Source organism: Ornithorhynchus anatinus, chromosome 14 (genome assembly GCF_004115215.2).
Source record: "Ornithorhynchus anatinus isolate Pmale09 chromosome 14, mOrnAna1.pri.v4, whole genome shotgun sequence".
Classification (NCBI taxonomy): domain Eukaryota; kingdom Metazoa; phylum Chordata; class Mammalia; order Monotremata; family Ornithorhynchidae; genus Ornithorhynchus; species Ornithorhynchus anatinus.
In genome coordinates, this window is record NC_041741.1 from 11,294,030 (window position 1) to 11,314,226 (window position 20,197).

Below are 20,197 nucleotides of genomic sequence, written 5' to 3' on the forward strand. Positions count from 1 at the left end.
ATACAGCAAATAGCTTCTCCTTTAGGCTTTGTTCCTCAGGTGCTACCTCACAGTAGGTTCCCTTTTCCTTTTCTCACTCACCCCTTCCCAGATTACACAAGTCCCTTTTGTATCTTTCACCTTAAATGACTGAGGGTGTTATACAGCACAGTTGCCTATTCTTTGGGCAAATGAAGACTAGGAAGATCTGGGTTCCACTATTTCTTTAAGAAGTGATTTAATTGCTATCAGAAATTGGAGCTGCCGCACTGATCTGAAGCTTCCTAGAGGCAGTATCAATCATTGGTGTTTTTTGAGCATTTACTGTGTGCAAAGTATTAAGTGGTTGAGAGAGTTCAGTTTAATAATATCTGGCATTTTGGGGTGCCTCAATATTCCATAGCCAGTCTTTGAACTAGAATTCAGTGGGGTGTTCTCTGGGAAGCCTTGCCATGGGTAACTTCCCAAGAATGTTTTTGGGTTTTCACAAATCCTAAGGCTTTCTCTCTTGAAGAGCTTAGCTCCCTGACCCCAGGCACTTGAGAAGTTTCTCTAGGAATTGCTGCAAAGGAAAGTACTCCAGATGTGCCCTGTTTGCTGCTGTCTAGACAGCCCAGGCAGACGGTGGCCATCCTTCATAACGCTCTTTCCCAGATGACCCAAAATATAGCTTATGAGGAAAATATGACATTTATGTTTCTTGGGAAGATATCTTCAAACCAAGTGAAAAGATATATGAATGGCCTATCAGACAATCAAGGGTATTTATTGAGCGCTTACTGTGCGCAGAGTAATTATCTCCAGCTTTGAGGTGGACAGAAATGTTATTTTGGGATTCCAGTGGCTTTGATGGACCATTTTTCTAACAGAGAGTAGATGCAAATGTGATGTTCTGTTAAATCACTGACCAAGCTATAGCATTTGGCCAGTATCTGAACCCACGTGCATATCAGAACAGAAAATGCAGAGAGTTTCATTAAACTGCTAAATATTTAGGTGTGGAACCACCTTGTATTTTGTTAGGTGATGATTAGTGGATGTCATTTCATTAGCTTGTCTTTCAGTTGACTTGCACTTAGACACACCAAAGCGGGTAACTTGGGGAATTAACTTCTGAGAAATATAAAAGGATAAGAGCATGGGCTATTTCTTAGCTGACCTCAGCTGGGATGCAAATAGGGAAGAACTGAGTCTAAGGATTTTCTGCATTTGTAAAAGAGTTTAGATGCTTCCATTCCCTCACTCTAGGTGCGTTGAATGGATGGAGTAGTGGGAAGCAGGAAAGTGGGAGAGAAGCAACACAGCCTAATGGAAAGAGCTGGGGCTCGGAAGGTTCTGATCTTGGCTCCTCCACTGTCTACTGTGTGACCTTGGGCAAGCACTTCTCTGGGCCGCAGTTACCTCATTTGTAAAATGGGGATTAAAGCTGTGAGCCCCACTTGGGACATGGACTCTGCCCCACCTGATTAACTTAGTACAATGCCTGGTACCTAGTAAGTGCTTAACACATTCCATAACAAGGAGTAGAGACCAGCTGGAGAAGTTCAAGAAAATAAGGGGAAGAGACCCTTCCACCCATCCCTGGCGAGTCTCCCTCACAGCACAACGAGGCTGTACATCACTCTCAAAACTAAGCTAGGGCTAGCAGCAGGCCTGGTATCTTAGATACCCGAGTCTCACCATGGTTTCTTGGCATACTGTCCCCCTCTACCACCCGAGCACTGTACGTTGTGCAGCACCTAGTAAATGTGAAAAATAGAATCAACCAATGAATGGTTTTTATTGAGCACTTACAGTCCGCACTAAGCACTTGGGAGAACACAAATACAGTTGAGTTGGAGGACATAAATGCTGGCTTCAAGGAATAGAAGGATTGGGGTATGCACCTGGGGGTTAACTCAAGAGAGTTGGATAGACTTATTCTTGGAATTGTTCAAGGTCCTTTATCTGCACTGAGCATGAATAGAAGACAGAATGTAGTTTCAACTTACTAGGCAGGCATATAGTGTTTTGCCCCAGTGTCCTTTGCTTAATTGCTTGCCATTTTCACTGGCTAATTCTTTTTCTCCCTTTGATGTAGCAGCAATAAGTCCTGCTCCCTTAGGAGGGCTCAGAAGAATTTTTTCTTCTTGAGCCAGGATGATTTGAGCTCTGACTAGAATGATTATTTATGAAAGCTACATGGCCAGATAAATTTTATCATGGTTGGGACAACTTGAATTAATAGACGCCAGCAATAATAGAAGAGGGATTGCTTGTTTATGAACAGAGTATTTTAGTGAGCAAACACCAGCTGTGCATGACTAAGGATGGCGCAGGTCCAGGGGGCTAAGGGGGAAATTGTGAGCTTATTCTTTCACTACAAGAGAGGCTTCTTTGGTGAGACTCTGTCTTCCTTTTCTCCCCCCCAAAAATGAAATGTAAATGAAGGATCAGTCCACTCTGGCCGGGAGGGAGGCATTCAGAGCACGAAGCAAAATTGTGGAAATGCAGAACCGCCAGGCAAATCGAAGCAGAGCGGCACTCGGGATAGACAGCCGATGCAACGCAGCCCAATACTTACCCTATTCTGTTACTGGGGATCATTAGTTTGACCAACTTTTAAAACTAATTTTCAGCGCTCGGGCTTTGCTGCTGGAAAGAAAAGAACAGCCCCTCCCTTCCCGTCCCCCCCCCCCCCAAAGCCAGTGTTAATGAAAAGACCATAATAGTTTTGAACTGTATTTGTTGTAGAGGCAGTCAGCCAACCAGTGGGAGAAACTCCAGCTAATTAAGCAGCAAATCTTGTTTGCCAAACTTTTCTGATGAGGGAAGTAACCAGCCTAAACCCACCGGGCTTATAATCCACTAGGAAAAGGGTAGGGCTTTGGAAGAGAAGTCTTATTTTCACGTTTCCTTAGGGTATTGTAAGAAATGAAACAAAAATGGAGAGGCCATGAAATATACATTGGAATTCTCCTTTAAAAAGAATTTCAAAGAACAGAGTCGGGCCGGAACAAATCCAGTTCCTTTTAATGTTTGGGTTTTGGTATTTTGAATAAAAATGTTCAGTATTCCAAGTTGGAACTTTTGTGCAAATACTTTTTAAGCCTTGGCAATTGGAATCCTCTGCCATTAATTGTCATACCCCAGGGCACAATCTTTGGCCCAGAGTAGCCCAGAGCAAAGGAAGGGAAAGGATCAAGGAGAAAGTTTTCCAATGTTCCCATGTTTTTGACTTTAGGTGCAGCCTATTTCCCTTTCTTGCCCTCTCACTGTCCCACAGTATGAAAGGAGTGAAAGGAAGGAGTGACCTTAATGTGCCTTGGACATTCTCCTTAGTCCCTTGCTGTTTAGTTCTCTGAGCTGGAAGGGATGGTTTTAGTGGACAGTCTTTCCTAGAGCCTGGGGTTACTGGTAAAGGAGTCATTTCTTGACCATGCAAAGGAATCCAGGCAGGTTTTCTGGCCATCTTCTATATGGTCTAGGCTAGAGTTTTCTGCTCAGCAAAATGGAGTGAAGCTTTAAGAGCAATTTCTTCATGGCCAAAATGATAACAGAAGGAAACAGAGCAAATCACTGGCATAAATGGAACACAGAGACCACTTCGATAAGCGGCAATGTCAAGAAGCATCATCGCTTAGTAGATACAGCCCGGCTTGGGAGCCAAAAGGTCATGCATTCTAATCCCAGTTCCTTGTCTGCTGTGTGACCTTGGGCAAGTCATTTCACTTCTCTGGACCTCAGTTATCTGTAAAAGGGGGATGAAGACTGTCAACCCGACGTGAGACAGGGACTGTGTCCAACCTGATTTGCTTGTATTACCCTCCAGTGCTTAGTATAGTGCCTGGCACATAGGAAGCACTTAACAAATGCCACAGTTATTATTATTATAATGAAAAATTTTCTAAATGACCAAAATGTCTTTAAGCAACTCATCGTTCCCTTCAGAATCTTTGGCATCTTGTGACAGCTACTACTCACTAGAGGAGCTCTTGTCTTAGGTATAGGTTCTCTTACAGGTGACTATGGGAGAACTATGGGAGGTAGCATAGTGAATTGAAGCAGCGTGACTCAGTGGTAAAGCCTGGGCTTGGAGTCAGAGGTTGTGGGTTCTAATCCTGGCTCTGCCACTTGTCAGCTGTGTGACTTTACGCAAGTCACTTCACTTCTGTGGGCCTCAGGTACCTCGTCTGTTAAATTGAGATTAAGGCTGTCAGCCCCACGAGGGACAGCCTGATTACTTTGTATCTACCCTAGCATTTAGAACAGTGTTGGGCACATATTAAGCACTTAACAAATACCATCACATTATTATTATTATTAGGAAAGTTTTGACAGAGGAAGGGCGAGGGTGTGATTTTTGTGAGGATAAGAGGGGAGAGGGTTCGGTATGAAGAGAAAGATATTAGCAGTTAGTTATGAGCAGTCAGTCAGAGAAGGGAGACTTGAGAGCGAGGTTCAGTTAAGAGTTTTGCTTGGGAAGAGCAAAGAGCATAAACTGAGATCTAGGGAGAGGAGCGAGTGGATAGGCAAAGAGGAAGCCAGCTTAAGAAGAGCCCTAAAGCAAGTCATCATCCTCTCCAGTATTTGTTAACAAAGTACTTAAAAGCAAAAAATAAAAGTAGAAAACATTGTGTGTGCCCTAAAGGAGCTTACAAGTTGGTGGGACAGTGAGGACCCACTGGAGGTTTTTGAGGAGGGCAGTGATGCATTCTGAAACATTTTAGGAAGATCTGGGTAACAGAGTGTAGGAAAGGTTAAAATGGGAAGAGACTGAAGCCAGGGAGATCCAAAGAGAGAGATCTAGCCAGGGTATGATGAGTCGGTCTGGGGAGGTACCAAAAGGATGGAAGGATAGTGGAGATCTGGGACCAGACGTGGCTGGTGAAAGACAGGAGTACGTGGGACAGGGAGGATGATAATCTTACTGACTAGGTTGGAAAAGGTAGAAGGAGGCAGTCGCTGCTCCTCATTGTTGGCTTCATGCCACCTTTTATATGATGAGCCTCATGTGTGACAGGAACTATGTCCAATATGTTTATCTTGAATCTACCCTAGCTCTCAGCCCAGTGCTTTGGCACATAGTAAGCACTTCATAAATACCATAACCATTTACCTTCTGTCACGGCTGCTGTCTCAGTCCTCTTGCCAAGAAAGTCAAAGCATCTCTGCCTCTGCTTTTTTGAGACCGAGTTATAGTTTGGCTGGGTATGTGGGTCTGAGTGTAAGGGCTAGGTGCCTCCTGTTTGTGCTTCCTTTGGCCTCTGCCTCAAGTGTTTCTGCTCATCCCTTAGCTTTTAAGCTCCTAAATGTCAGGAGCTCTGTTCTGGGTGCTATAGAAGAACGTGAAACAGACGCGGTCCTTCCTCGCTAGGAACTGATAATATAACATAGACCACATTAATGCAGGCAGGTGGGATGAGCGCATAGGAGGAAAGTGATGACCTCTTTGTGTTGTTATAGTCTCCATTCTATGTTGTGGTCATTTCACTGATAATTAGGCTGCCATTTAAAGCTGGCTTAGTGTAGTCTTGAAAATAGCCACCTAGCCATGATGAACAGTTGGAGGAACTGTGATTTTCATTATTTTGCTACCTGGCCTTTTGGCCAGTCAGTGGACAGAAAAACTAGTTCAGGAATCTTGGAAACTTGTTTTGAGAATGAATTCATTAAGTAGCATGGAAAGAACACTGGTCTGGGAGTCAGAGATCCTGGGTTCTAATCCCTGCTCTGTCACTTGACTTCTGAATGATCTTGGGCAAGTCACTTACATTCTTTGTGCCCTCATTTCCTCATCTGCAAAATAGAGATTCAAAACCGGTTTTCCCTTCCACTTAGACTACGAGCCCTATGTGGGGCTGAAGTTGTGTTTGACCTGATTACCTCATATCTACCCCCAAGGTTTAGAACAGTGCTTGGCACAAAGTAATTGCTTACAAATGCCACAATTATAATTATCATTATTCTTGTTATTCACCGAGGTTAGTATCGCCTGGTAATCCAGAAGAAAATTTGGAAGCATAATTTTCTTCATAATGCATTCAGTTCTGCCAAAATATTTTTTTCACTAGTATATGACAGATTTAGGGAATGTTCTGATAATGTGAACGTGACTAGATTCAGGGTGACATGGAGTTGGAAGAAGCAGTTGCGTGCATATGTGTGGCATTGGACACGAGCCCCACGGTTTAGGATTACCAGATATTCCACAGAATGATCCCTCCCAAGTGGTCAAATATTTTGATTACGAGCATAATTTCTTCCAGTTGGTTTCAGAGAAAATGAATTTTTGGTAATATTTTCTAGAAGAGACTTCCTTGTCCCTTTCTTCCTGGCCCAGGTGACCGTACTGGGGAGTCCTTAGCTGCTGGTAGGTCCTCAACTACCAGCTGCCTGTCCAGGTTGGAAGTTGATGTGCTGAAAGTGTGATCGGGCAAGTGCACCACCCAAGTCTTGGCAGGAAGCTGCGAGCAGACCGACTGGGACCCTACAGCCAGCACCTGGAGGCATTTGATAACTTGAAGGGGCACCATGGGGCACCATGCAGGTAGAGAATGGGAGACCCCACTCTTCTCGAATTGTAAGGGAGAAGCAGCGTGGCTTAGTAGAAAGAGCCTGGGCTTGGGAGTTAGAGGTTGCGGGTTCTAATCCCGCATCTGCCACTTGTCAGCTGTGTGACTTTGGGCAAGTCACTTCGCTTCTCTGGGCCTCAGTTCCCTCATCTGCAAAATGGGATGAAGCCCGTGAGCCCTATGTGTGACACCCTGATTACCTTGTATGTCCCCCAGCACTTAGAACAGTGCTTTTCACATAGTAAGCGCTTTACAAATGCCATCATTATTATCATTATTATTATTACCTCCTGGGGGTGACATGGTCTGTTTTGGAGACCCGAAAACTCTAGTGGCTAATAGGCAAATGGTTGAGTTCCATTGTTGTTATGAATTAAATAAGAATAGTCCTTGACACATAATAAGCGGCTAATAAGTATAATACTATTACTAAGAGAATTGCTGATTTAGGTTCAGGTCATTACCCCTTGGGAGACTTGGTTCTATTCATTCATTCAATCAATCATATTTATTGAGCGCTTACTTTGTGCAGAGCACTATGCTAAGCATTTGGAAAGTACAATTCAGCAACAAATAGAGACAATCCCTATGCAACAACAGGCTCACAGTCCAGAAAGGGGAAGACGGACAACAAAACAAGATAAAACAAGTAGACAGGCATCAATAGCATCAAAATAAAGAGAATTATCGATATGTACACATCATTAAAATAAATAGAATAATATGTACAGATATACACAAGTGCTGTGGGGCAAGGAAGGTGGTAAAGCAGCGGGAGGGAGTCGGAGTGAAGGGGAGAGGAGGAGGAACAGAGGAGAAGGGAAGCTAGATGATCCATCAGTCAACCCTTGGTATTTACTGAGCGCTTATTGTAAGCAGAGCACTGTAGAAAGCGCTTGGGAAAGTACAGTGTACTAGAGTTGGTAGATGTGATGCCTGCCCACGAGAAACATTAAGACAAACATTAAGATAAGGGTAATAAGGTTATGTACATAAATGCTATGGGACTGGGGTGAGAATGAAAATACTAAGGGGTGGCCAGCCACGTGCAGAGTTGATGTTGAGGGGAAGGGAGAGTGGGAGAGGGGAAATGAGGGCTTAGTCTTTCTGCAAACCCCTAGAGTCTCTGCAGTTCTGGAATTTACCTAGTTGATTCTTAGTGTCTTAACATCTTAGAGTCTTAGAGCTTGGCCATGAGAAGGAGAAGGGGTAAAGATCCATCAAAGAAATTGATCCCAAAGATCACAAGGAACCACAGGCTCCCAACAGTTATATCTCAGTTGCAGTCTAAGGAAGCTTTTCAGAAAACTCTCTCCCTCCACTTAATTTTCCATAGCCTAGGGGTTGACTCTTGTTTGATGGCAGAGGCTGAAGGACTGCAGTGAGCTGAGCTCTTCCCTTTTAATACAGACCTTTATTTTTCTGCAGGGAGAATCTGGTCTCTTCACTCTTTATTTGAGCCTTATCAGATGAAATGTATAAATTAAACCTCCAGTCTCTTACCATCCCCCTTACATGCTCTGCAAGTACTTTTATAATTGACGCAGTGCGTATGTGTTTCCAGAGTGGTGTATTGAAAATCCAGGGTAGGAAGAAGTAGGAACTCAGGATGATGGGGGGGGGATAGTGCAGGGATAAACAGGCATAGAGATGGCATGCTGGGTGCTGTTCCTGTGGCCTGGGAAAGAATCTGTCAGTTCTATGTAGTGTTCTCTCCCAGGTGCCTTGTTCAGTACTCCGCACACAGTAAGTGCTCCATAAATACCATTGATTGATTGGAGAGAGTTTGGAGATTGGAGAACTTCTTTCTTCTTCCTTGCTATACCAAAATCTCTTCTCAAGTGAGTGAACCAATTTTTCACATCCCCTGCTAGATGAGGCCTCTACAGCTGGCCAAGCCCGGAGCCTCTCCCAGAGAATGCTCTATGACTTGTGGGCAGGCTTCCTCTTTAATTCCTTTTCTCAATGTGTTCACCAACTTGCCAGAGTTTCGTTCTGCCCTTGTGTCCTCTGAAACTATTGAATATGCTGGATGCACTGAGCGGGGAACACTTAGCAGCAGATTCAGATTTTGAAATCCCTCCTTTTAATTCAGCAACATTGGGGTTTTGCTGTTTTGGGGTCTGCATCATTGGAGTGACTCAACTGTCATGGACTATCTGGCAGTTTCATTCAGTTTCATTCCACTTGGGATTCCCACATTCCTGGAAAGTGTTATTCAGATCTGTTGCCCAGTTTTACCTTTCTATAGTTTTATCCTTCTCCCTGTTTCCTCAAGTTCAGTGCCTCAGAGTTTTGACTGCCAGAGGCCCTTTTTGTCCAGATGGCTGGGAGCCTTCCTCCTCTTAGGGAAGCAGCCCCTTCCCACAACAACCTCTTTAGCAGGGAGAACAGGGGATTTGGAGAATCTCAGAACTAATCCCTGGCTGCTAGAATCCAATAGAATGGGAAGGAAGAGGGAAGAGGTGGATCCCCTACCCCATGCCATTCATTTGGCTGCTTGACTCGCTTTGGCTTTGAAAGAACTGCCCAGAGATTTATAAATGCTCTTCTCTGCATTGCAGTTTCATTTAAGAAATTCTTCATGAATTGAGGATGATTTTTTTCCAATACCCTCTGCTCCATCACTGTCTCTGTTTTGGGAATTGTTACTGCTGTTTTGGTCGAGATCCAGGTGACAGATCTTGGGAACAAAAATCGGGGTTGCTGGGTTAACATCTGTGATTTTTCTTGATTGGCAAGTGACTGTCAGTATTCTGTTCTGCCTTTTTATTTTTAGAATAGGGACAGAGATCTCTCTTGTGGAACACCTTGGGCTCTAAACCCCCTGGTTTATACGATTAGAGTTCTTATTTTGGGACAGGGCAGAGCCTTGTCTTCTCTTTATGCTTTTCTAATCACACAGAGGATGTTTATTCATGCATTTTCATTAGAAGTGAACAGAAGAAGTTGTGCATATTAGTTCACTGCTTGTTGGTAAAGGAGATGCTATTCACTTTTTGCTCCGGTAGGTCCCCGTTATACTGGTCGTCCACAAGAGCATCTGATTTGTTATTCTGAAAGTTCATACTATAAAATACCATTCAAAAATGCTAAAATTAATCATGCAACCAAGTTGTCTTAATTTGAGATGAAGTGGAATGTTGAAATGGCTGATACTTGTTTCACATGGCTTGGCTTAAAAGAAAGCTGCCTGTCCAGGCTCCCTGTGGCAGAAAGCAAGCTACAGCTGCTGCTCTCAAACCCTCGACATGTACACACTCCCGCTGACATCCTGTCATGCTCACTCACGTTCGTACAGCTTCCAATACGACTGGATTCAGGACCCTGCTTCATCTGAATAGGCTCATGCCTTTACTTGGTGCCTTTTTCCCTTGCAGGGTATCGTTGCTACTGGATCTCCAGAAGATGCAGAAAAATCATAATTAGAATAATAAAATAATAACGATAACTGTGGCATTTGTTAAGCGCTTACTCTGTACCAAGCCCTGAACTACGTGCTGGGATAGATACAACATAATCGGGCCCCATGTGGGGCTCATTCTTAAGTAGGAGGGAGAACAGGTATTGAATCCCCATTTTGCAGATGAGGGAAATGAGGCCCAGAGAAGTGACTTGCCCAAGATCGTAGAGCAAGTACATGGCAGAGCCAGGGTTAGAACCCAGGTCCTCTGATTCCCAGGCCAGTATTCTTTTCCCTAGGCCCCACTGCCACCAGAATCCCAGGCCAACCTCATTGCTGCCCGCCATACCAAGTTGAGATGGAAGCCGGCCTTCGGAGCTTTTTGCACATGTGAACAAGGACACCGTTTACTGTATCATTACTCCAGTGCCTAGTAGTGCTTAATAAATACCATTACTAACTAACATGTCTTTTTAGTGCCTGATCTGAATAGAAAGCAAGGGAAGAATAGAGGAACACAGTGCTATAATGGGGCCTTGAATGAGCCATAACGCAATTTGGCTGTGCACAGAATCGCTGTACTAGTTCATTAGCATTGTTGAGGGAATTAATTGAATTATTTTAATTGTAATTGTTTCGAATTTACTGTTGCCATGTGTTTACCAGAAACAATTACTTTTAGGAAGCTACAAATCATTTCCCTATAAAATACAGTGATTCTTTTACAAAAACCTAACACAGACAACTTAAGCTTTAGAGGCAGAAGCTCATAAGTCAATAAATTTCCTTATTCCACTTGATTTTAAACTATCTTCTCCCTAACCTTGAGATTACCACTGAAACACTGGATGACTCAGCATGATTTTTTTTTTAAATAGTACAGAATTGTTCAAAAATGCAAACTATCACATTGCAGTACAAATCATTGGATGACATTCTCCCACCTGTCTTATTTGGATCATATGAGCATTGGGAAGACACAGTGTCTACTTTAATCACTGTCTAGAACCAAATAAGGTCAGTACTCAATAACAGTAATAGAGAAATCTATATTAAGCCTTAAACTCTTCCGATTAAGCCTCTACTTGAGCAGTATAATCACTGCAGCTGCATGAAAATAGCTTCCTTTAAGTTTAAACTGATTTTTTCAAGTCTGAAATAAAACAATCCTGAAAAAGTTCTAAGTAAACTTCAGTAATTTTTTATTATTTTTATTATGGTTCCAAATTGCAGCTATAATAAAATAAGCGATAACTTGAAACTTGGGGCAAACAGGGTTTATGTTGGAAGATTCCAAGCACTTAGTATAGTGCTCTGCACACAGTAAATGCTCAATAAATACGATTGAATGAATGAATTAAAAAAAAAACCAAAACAAGTGAGTTGACTGTAAGGTGGGTGCTCAGTGGTTCAATTTATAGCAAACCCTTTCTAGCTCAGCATTTCCAAATATGATTATTTTCAACCAAGCATATCTTATATTGATTTTTTTAAATTTTGGTAAAGGAGTAGTAGTTATTTAAAATATAAAAGATGAAAAGTGCCTAAAAAGAACTGAAAATCTGCTTTGACAAATCATGGTCATTGCTTTTCAATAAAATATGCAGCCCAGGGACACCAGAAACCTAACCAAGTGTTTAGGTACCCTCTCTTTCCTGTACTCTGTTTTCTCAATTCTCTTTCCATATTCACAGCCTAGCAGATAGCAAAAAAACTAGACAGATCAGAGACCAAGATCTCATTTAGCCTTTTGGATTTTCATCTTTAGACTGTATAGCCCCCTGTGAAAACTCTAAGGGGTACCAGAATTATTTTGAGTGATTATACCTGTTTCACTCCTTTGGCCTGAAGGCTGGAATTTTAGAGATCAAGGTCCCATTTTAGGGGTTTGAATTCAAAGGAGCCAGCAACAGTTGCGGTGGTGTTTTGCTTTTCCGACAAAATGTATACTTGGGAAGTTTGAAAAGATTCCTAATACGTGCCTTATAATCTGTTTCAGCAGCTACTCCAGCCCATCAAAACAGCATCTAGAGTTGCCACACCCAATTATTAGTAAGCAAGCATCTCATCGACTCCTTAAAAATATACCCAAAGGCACAAAAGGTTATCCTTACTGGATTCTTGGATTAATCATGTAGCAGCTTGTTTACAGCAGTGGCCGCCAACCTGCATACTAGAGGACCACTGCGAAGGAGCGCAGTTTATTGTAGATCAGGCCCAGGAAGAGACTCGGGAGGGAATCGTCAGCCCCCACTCAAACTGTTTCTTTTAGAATGAGATCAGGTGAACTATGATATTTGTTAAGCCCTTACTGTGTACCAGGCACTGTAGTAAGTGCTGGGGAGAATGCAAACAAATCAGTTGGATATAGTCGCTGTCCTACATCAGACTGACAATCTTCATCCCCATTTTACAGATGGAGTAACTGAGGCACAGAGAAATGAAGTGACTTGCCCAAGGTCATACAGCAGAGAAGTGGCGGAGCCAGGATTAGAACCCATGACCTCCTGATTCCCAGGCCTGTGCTCTAGCCACTAGGCCATGCTGCTTCTCTGCGCGCGCACAGGGAATGGAGTTCAGAAGGAAGCACTGGGCTAAGCACTTGGGGAAGTAAATCAAAATAAAAACACATGCTACCTGCCTTCAAGTAGTTTACAGTGTAACAGAGGAGATAATCAATAAATGACCCATTGTTTGAGTAACATTGGTTCTGAAACCTTCCCTTCTACTTTTTTTTTGGTGGGCATCACTATTCAAAAGTATCCCCACCTCTTTCTGAACTCCTGAAGTGGTCTTGGAAATGCCAGAGACCAAAGACAAGATATGGCTCCAGGATATCAGATGTCCAGATAACCAAGAAAGCCCCCCCGACTTCCCTGTGTAAGTCTCTTCCCAATACCCAGTTGTGTCTGATGCCCGTGCAACTTCCTGGAAAGGGCCCAGGAGAAGTGAGAAAATACTAATCTGCTTCTGGAAAGTCTTAGAGTAATACCTAATAGATGAGGTGAAAACTGTACCTAGCTGTCCGGAACAGTCCATCGCTTACACATTTTGTAATTACACTTCTAAATTCCAGGCCACGTCCTTATTTATATGGTATTTCTTGACACTGTCCCTCATAAGCTTTTGCAAGTTGAGTCCACTGAAACATAAGTGAGCGTTTGATTAAGTCGAAGTTCTGAAGCTAATTTTGAAGGAGTCTTCTGGGGAATACCATAGGTTGATAGCATCAGCTGTGTTGAGGCAAATTCCCTTTTATTGAGGGGACATATTGATGTGCTGGAAGTTCAGATAAGGAAAATACTGTTTTGTAGGACTTTCTGCATTTTTCCTTATTGGTCTGGAGAGCCTGACATGTTCCTGAAAAAGTGTATGTTTGAAATACAGCTGGTGATGTGGCTAAAAGAGCAGGCCAGGTAAGAGAATTAAGAAAAAGAGGCTGGAGGTAGAATTGGATTAGCCCTTGGGTCCCCACTCAGCCCTCCAAGGATGACCCAGTGCCTATTGCAATGCCTGGGCAGAAAGAATGAAAGCAGGATTCCCACAGAACAGCTGTGCAGTGAACCTAAGTGGGACCCACTCAAACAGGGAGGGCAGAACTAGAGTTTAAAACAACCAGTAAAGGCCATTCTCAGCAGTGTAGGATGGCAATTAATGAATGGTATTTCTTGAGCACTCGCTATGGGCAAAGCATTGGGCTAAGTGTTTAGCTGTTGGGAGAGGCCAGCAGCAGGCAGACCAGCTTCGGGGGCAACAATCAGGAGAGGCACTGCTGTTCTTGAGCAGAGACTTGGGAAAAATCAGCTTATTAGGAGGCCAGTGCATAAAGTAGCAGGACTGGCTAGTGGCAAATATGTAGTGGAAAATACGTAAAATATGTACATGCAGCAATCTAGTCCACTCCATGTTTGCCACTGGATTGCTTATTGCATACATAGTTTAGAAGGGCAGCGCTTTTGCTCATTCATTTCTCTCTCTCCCTCTCTTTTTCTTTCATTTTCTACATATATATATAATTATTCACATATTAGTGTTACTGTCTGGTTGCTGAGTACACTTTAACAAGACAGTGTTGTCTGGTATTAATGGGGATCTTTGAAATAAACCATTATTTTTGTAGAAATTTGCCTAGAAAAAATAGTTTAAAAGAAAGGAATATCATTTTTCACTTCAATATGGGCCATTTAGCAAGACTTTCAAAATTTTCATGGGAAAAGACAGGATAAAAATGTGGAGTAATTTTATCATTTGTTCAGTCAGATTTAGCATTAATCTGTTTTAATTTATAATAAAATGTCTTCTGTAATCAATTTTTTCTCTCTTCCTACAGTCAAAAACAGTTGGTTTGCTAGATGCGGATGTTTATGGTCCTTCCATTCCAAGGATGATGAATTTGAAAGGCAACCCAGAATTAACAGAGAGTAAGTAAGAAATTACAGAATCTTTTCAAAAGCAGGTAATGTGTTTTGAAAGCTGAGGGAGAAATCATTTTCTCCCTTCAGATTTTTATTCTGTACTTAATGACACTTTTTTTTTAGAGTGTTCAGATGCTTATTTGTTTGCAAATTATGTAATGTGATGGGGCTGGGGGGGGGGTTTACTCCCTCTTGTCTGTTGCTTCCATCTTCCTGAATTAATTTATTTTTCAGGAAATTGATCATGGAAAATCTGATTAATGAAATTTAATTTTCAGGATAATCACAATAATTTGAATTAAATGCAATTAGAATATGAATTTGTCAAATTAGTGTTACATTTGCATGGGCTAGAATGTGGTTAGGTTTGCTGTGTCGAGACCCTTTGAGCTATTTGGGTAGATAGTAGCAGTATTATTGCTATTGTCCCAGAAAATTAAGAGAACTAATTGAACATTGTTGGCCAGTGAGATAATCTGATATCTCTTTTAGTTTATTTATTAAAACAGAATATATGTGTGTTTAGCTGTAAGGGTTGATTATTACGTTAAGTGCAGAGGGATTCGTTGTACAGCTGTGAGGGTTTTCTTCAGCATTATGAAAAGGAATGGAAGATCTTATATTATTAAAACTGACCCGGGTAACCTTTTAATGCAAACACCTACTTTTTTGCCGTTTGCTTGCTTCAAGAAGAGAAAGCCGAGGCAAGTTACATGGCCAAGTTACCTTAGTGTCTTTGTTCTCCATCTCTGAGTAGAATGCACACTTGGTTTGCAAATGTGTTCCATGAGCCAAAAGATGTCAAACTTTCACAAAGGAGGAATGATGAATTTGCATGCTTTAAATGATAGACTCATTATGTCTGCTCCCTGATGAAAGTGCTGTGACAATCTGGTGTATGTGGTCCTGGAGGGTGGCAGAATGGAGCCCTTTGACAAGGAGTTCTGTTCAGCCTCTGCCAACTTAAATACTTGAAGCAAACTTTAATTTCTTTCCCCTTGTTTTACTGGAGTTGTAATCTTATATCTGATGTTTGCAAATTGGCTGTCACTAAATAGGCTTTCTTGGGAAAAAAAGATAAGGTGCTAGAAATCTTGGAAAGCGGTACCGAAGAAAATGCTTTTAGTGTTTCGCCATTGAACAAGCTAATATTGAGCCCACTGAGAGAAGAAACTTGGACGCAGAGTGCACGTTGCTTGGAGGATCCAGCTTTTAAAAAGCAAAAATGATGCCGGAGATGTTAAACATTTGGAAAGGTCCTGGAAATATCATAGTATCTTTACTGTTCATTGTCCTCATTTTCTTCATGCAATGCCACGGCCCCTGTTGCTTGACCTAGTTTCTCTGCTTTATTATAAAAAAAAAACTGCTCTGACATTAAATTTCATTGACAATAACCAAGAAAACACTGTATTGTTAAATATGGAACTCCCCCATTAATATGATGCCGAATATGTTGTGAATGTAGAGCAGGGGAGCTGGAAACCAGCATTAGGAAGTTTACCTTTCTGCAGTTTAAATGTATTTCCTCTTGTTCTGAGCATTGAATTGGAAAGAAGTTTGCCACCATCCTCTGTAATAACCTTTCATGCACTTAGAGACGGTTATTCATTCATCCCAAATTTTCCTCTGCTGACTAAATAAACTCCATTTTTGAAGCCTTTTTCTTTTGGTTTCTCTTTTCCAACCCTGTAATCATCATAATTGCTTCCTTTGAAATAATTTCCAATTCCTTACATCTTACACTGGCGAGCCCAGAACTGGACACAGTCCATAAAATGGTAGTTAAATGCTGGAAGGATTTGTTTTCAGTTCTTCCACATTATGGTCTTATTTATTTTTTACTCAGTATCACTTTAATTTTTTTTTTAAATGATTGCTTTTTGAAATGTTGGTGAGCTTTGACCTCTAGATCCTAGACCAGTAATGTATATTTTGGGGTTTTTGCTTGGAGAAGGGTAAAGTTTTCTATATAATGCAGGACATTGTGGTTGAGGCGAGGTTGGAGACATTTGGGAGGAAAGTAGTTTAGTGGATATGAGGAAGACACCAAGCTTGGGGAACTTTCTATTAAAAGGCCTGGAGTTGTGACTAGTTCTTCTTGACAATGGTGAGGGAAGGAAGGAAGGTGGGACGATAAAAGTTAAAGAGTAAAGGAGGTCACAACTGACCATGGGGGTACAGAATACTGTATAGATCACTTTTTAAAAATTAAGGGGCAGCAATAAAATTAGTGTTTAGTGCTGGGGATGGCACAGTGATACATCTACTCCTGTTTGTGAGGGTTTGGTTGTTGGTAGAATCCACTTCAGTCGTATCTGATCTGCTCAGACCTTGCAAGTACCCTGGAGTATTATAGTGAAAGACCTTCTAAAGAGGATCTATGATCCTACCCCAGTTAAGGACTGACTTTAGTTGCATATTTTTTATTTTTAAAAAAAGATACAGGGGCAGAAAATGAAGTAACTAAGATGAGGATTCATTTATCGGCTTGTTGGCCATTCCATATCATCCAGGGACCCATAGTTTTCTCTGCCATCACCAAATCACCAGGTTCTCTGTGCTTCTAGCTAAGTAATGAAAGGCACATGTTTACAGCTGAATCAAGAGCTGTCACCTTTCATACTGTGTGCCAAGCACTGTACTAAGCACTGAGGTAGTTGCAAGATAATCAGATTAGACACAGTCCCTGTCCAACATAAGGTTCACAGTCTAAGTAGAAAGGTAAACAGGTGTTGAATTCCACTTTTTTTTTTTTTAGCCTAGTGTCTGGCACAGTTCTCATCTATCTGGCTGCTGTTGTCAGATTAGTATCTCCATGTCATTTACTCATCTCCATGTCAGCGGGAACTGAAGGTAGTTAGGGCTTAATTCTCAGTAGGCTGTAGTGTGTGTCAGTGACTGGCTGAGGTGTGTGGCCATTCTACCACTTCTCTTTCTAACAAAACACTGAAAACTGGACCACAATCCCTGACTCTTAAGATTTTGATGGTGAGAAGGAATAATTTTTCAGGTGATGTTAGCAGAAGGGCAGAAGAGGCAGAGTTGTTCAAAATCTATGCCTTAAATCATAAAACATTTCTACCACATATATGGTTGTCAAGTATGCCAGTACGCCCTGTTTGGGATCATTCTAGAAGTCATTAGCAATCTGGAACCCAGGTCAAAAATCACTGGGTGTGTATATGTGTATGTGTAACTGAAAAGACCTCTGGGCAATCAGCAATTCATTCCAAATCATGTGCATGCAGAAATTAGTACTTTTCTGTGCTGATACATTATTTCCTTAAGGAAAGTAGGTGTTCTCCTTTCTTCCAAACCCACTCCCCTGGGTTACCATGATCTCTTTTAGGTTCAACTGAGTTAAAGTTAGGGCTGAAGCTTAGTACTGAAAAATCTTTTTCATTGGGGATCCATGAATGTGGATTAAGGGATACCAACCAACTCTAATTATAGCAGGGCTTTAGGGATCGGAGTTTTGGTGCAAGTGATGGACTTCCAGTTGATGCTGTTTGAAATAAAGGCACGTCCATTGGCAAGTCTCTTTCGAATTTCCTGTGAACTCTTGCCCAGCTTGAGAACAAGTATTGTATGCTTGACCCAAAGACTAACAAATAATGAGACTGCTCTCATTGTTGAATCCGGGCAAGATTTGCAACTAAATATTAAGGACCCCAGCCTCTTAGTATTCACGAGCAGCTGTGTGAGGATGTTTGTATTTAGTATGGATGTAGACACCACAATCCTTATGAAAGCATCTGGTGCTTTTCTCTTATAAATGTTTATTCCACATTCACTGGCCCGAGATGGATATGTTTTTGAATGAAGACGTAGTTTTTATCTTGATACTTGTAGCTCGATTAGTTCCTTGCTTTTAAAAAAGGCGCTGTTTCCCTGCCTTTACGATTTGTGTAAATAATTGTAGTTGGTTTTCAATTAGCCAAACATGTTGAAGGAGATAATTTGAAAATGTGGGCCATTTATTTTGCGGAACTCAGCGGTACGTGTGCTGAAGAAAAAAAACTGAGCAAAAAACTATATAAAATTGGAACGATGGCCTTCCCCCTGTGCCTTCACTGGAATACATTCTGAAACAAGTGTAGGAGTCAGAACACTCAAAATTGTAAGCTGCTGGACCTGCCCCTTCTCTCCTTGACTCTGCCCCCATACCTGCGGTCAAAGCCTTATTGGAAAGCACACCCAGGAAAGCAAAATGGTCTTCCCAGTCAGAAGGCACTGGGAATGAGCATTAGTGAGAACAGAGAGCAGAGGAAAAGAGGGGAAAGCAGCTAAAGAGAGACAGGCCAGCGAGTAGAGGACACAGCAGGCCAATAGAGAGAAAGGGAGAGGCTGAAAAAGCATCGAAAGGGGCAGAGCCCAAGGGAAGAATCCCACGCAGAAATCAGGGAAGAGGATGGGATGTAACTGAGAGAGCACAAGAGGGAGGCTGTTAGGCAAAGGATGAGAGGAGCAGGAATGGAAAATTGAGTCATAGGTGGGAAACAATGAGATGGGAAAATGAGAGGAGGCACAAAGAAGGGATGGTAGAGAGAGTAGAGGGTTGAGAGGACAGGGGCAGATATTAACTGAAGCCAGGTAGTGAGGCAGGGAGATAAACACAGCCTAAGAGTTGAGGGCTCAGGGCAGAGAGAGTTGCCATGAGCATTCAAGAGAAGAGTAGAGACAGGGAGAGAAAGACAAATGCCACTGCTTATGAAAATTTCACAAAGCATGGACACTTCTTGGATCTGGTAATTAAGGTTGAGTGGATTTTTGCCATCTCTGAATAGATAAGCTTACTCAAGGTGTAGATAGGCTTTCTCAGCAGGGATCATGAGCTAGCCTTTTTTTGTCATGATCTGCCTTTCTTTGGGAAAAGATAGCATAGAGCACACTGCCCAAGGACAGCCGAAAATTTGGGCCTTTTGGAGGATTAGTGTTGTGAGTCATGATGCAATGGAGGCCGAGGGATCTTGTGGAAAGAGCAAGGGGCTAGAATCGAGCAAACTTGGGTTTTAGTCCCAACTCTCTTTGAGCCTCAGGAAGTCACTTAATGTATTCACCTCAGTTCTCTCAGATGGAAAAATGAGAAAATCATACCCACCCTTTCCTTTCAAATATAAATGGCATATATCTGATTATCTTTCACGCTCTTCATTGTGATCACTATTTGAAGTTGATAGAATTATCAAGGTCCCTGTGCTGCCCAAGTTCCTTTTGACTCCTACGTTTTGTTTATACACACACACACGTAAATATATATACAAATATATATATGCGCACATATATATACATAGATATGTTACCCTTTACTTGTACCAGCCCCATGTTTTGTACAGTGCTTGGCCCAGTATAAGTGTTTATCAACTACCACGATTATTATTATTATCATAATGTTATATTGCTTTAAAGTCTTTAAATTTGGCTCTTAATTATCCTAGATTAAATTGCTCAGGTAGCCAGATGGGATGTTTGTAGTAGGGTTATGTTTAACATTTATGTGACAGTTAGACATGATAACACTACTCATCTAGATAGGAGGTTAGACACCAACACTTCCACTGGTTGGAAATTTGATGTCACATTTATTATACATGCTTTCTGCCGATTTCCAAAGTATATAATGCCCTTCTTGATTCACTTTCCATTTCTTTGTCAATCAGCTCATCATCAGTCAGTGGGCTAGAAGAATTCAGGGAATTCACATCACAATACTATTGATAAAAATGATAAGAAAAAGGAGTAATGTAAGTGAAAGCACACGGGAAGGAAGGTGTCAGATGAATATAGTATATTACTATTATTGTTTGTAGTAATAATAATACAGGTACAGGAGATAAGGTGAC

General features: G+C 41.8%; 1 protein-coding gene across 4 annotated transcripts in view; it reads left to right on the forward strand.

The window, feature by feature from the left end:
- Window positions 1-20,197, forward strand: part of NUBPL (nucleotide binding protein like) — a 115,308-nt gene that overhangs the window by 15,204 nt on the left and 79,907 nt on the right. For 3 of the 4 annotated variants that reach the window (XM_029079165.1, XM_029079167.1, XM_029079166.2), the window contains exon 4: window positions 14,267-14,357. In XM_029079165.1, coding sequence (XP_028934998.1) covers window positions 14,267-14,357 — 91 coding nt within the window. Of the gene's footprint in view, window positions 1-6,301; window positions 6,509-14,266; window positions 14,358-20,197 lie in introns of all 4 variants that reach the window. The other variant, XM_007662609.4, reaches the window with a different exon arrangement.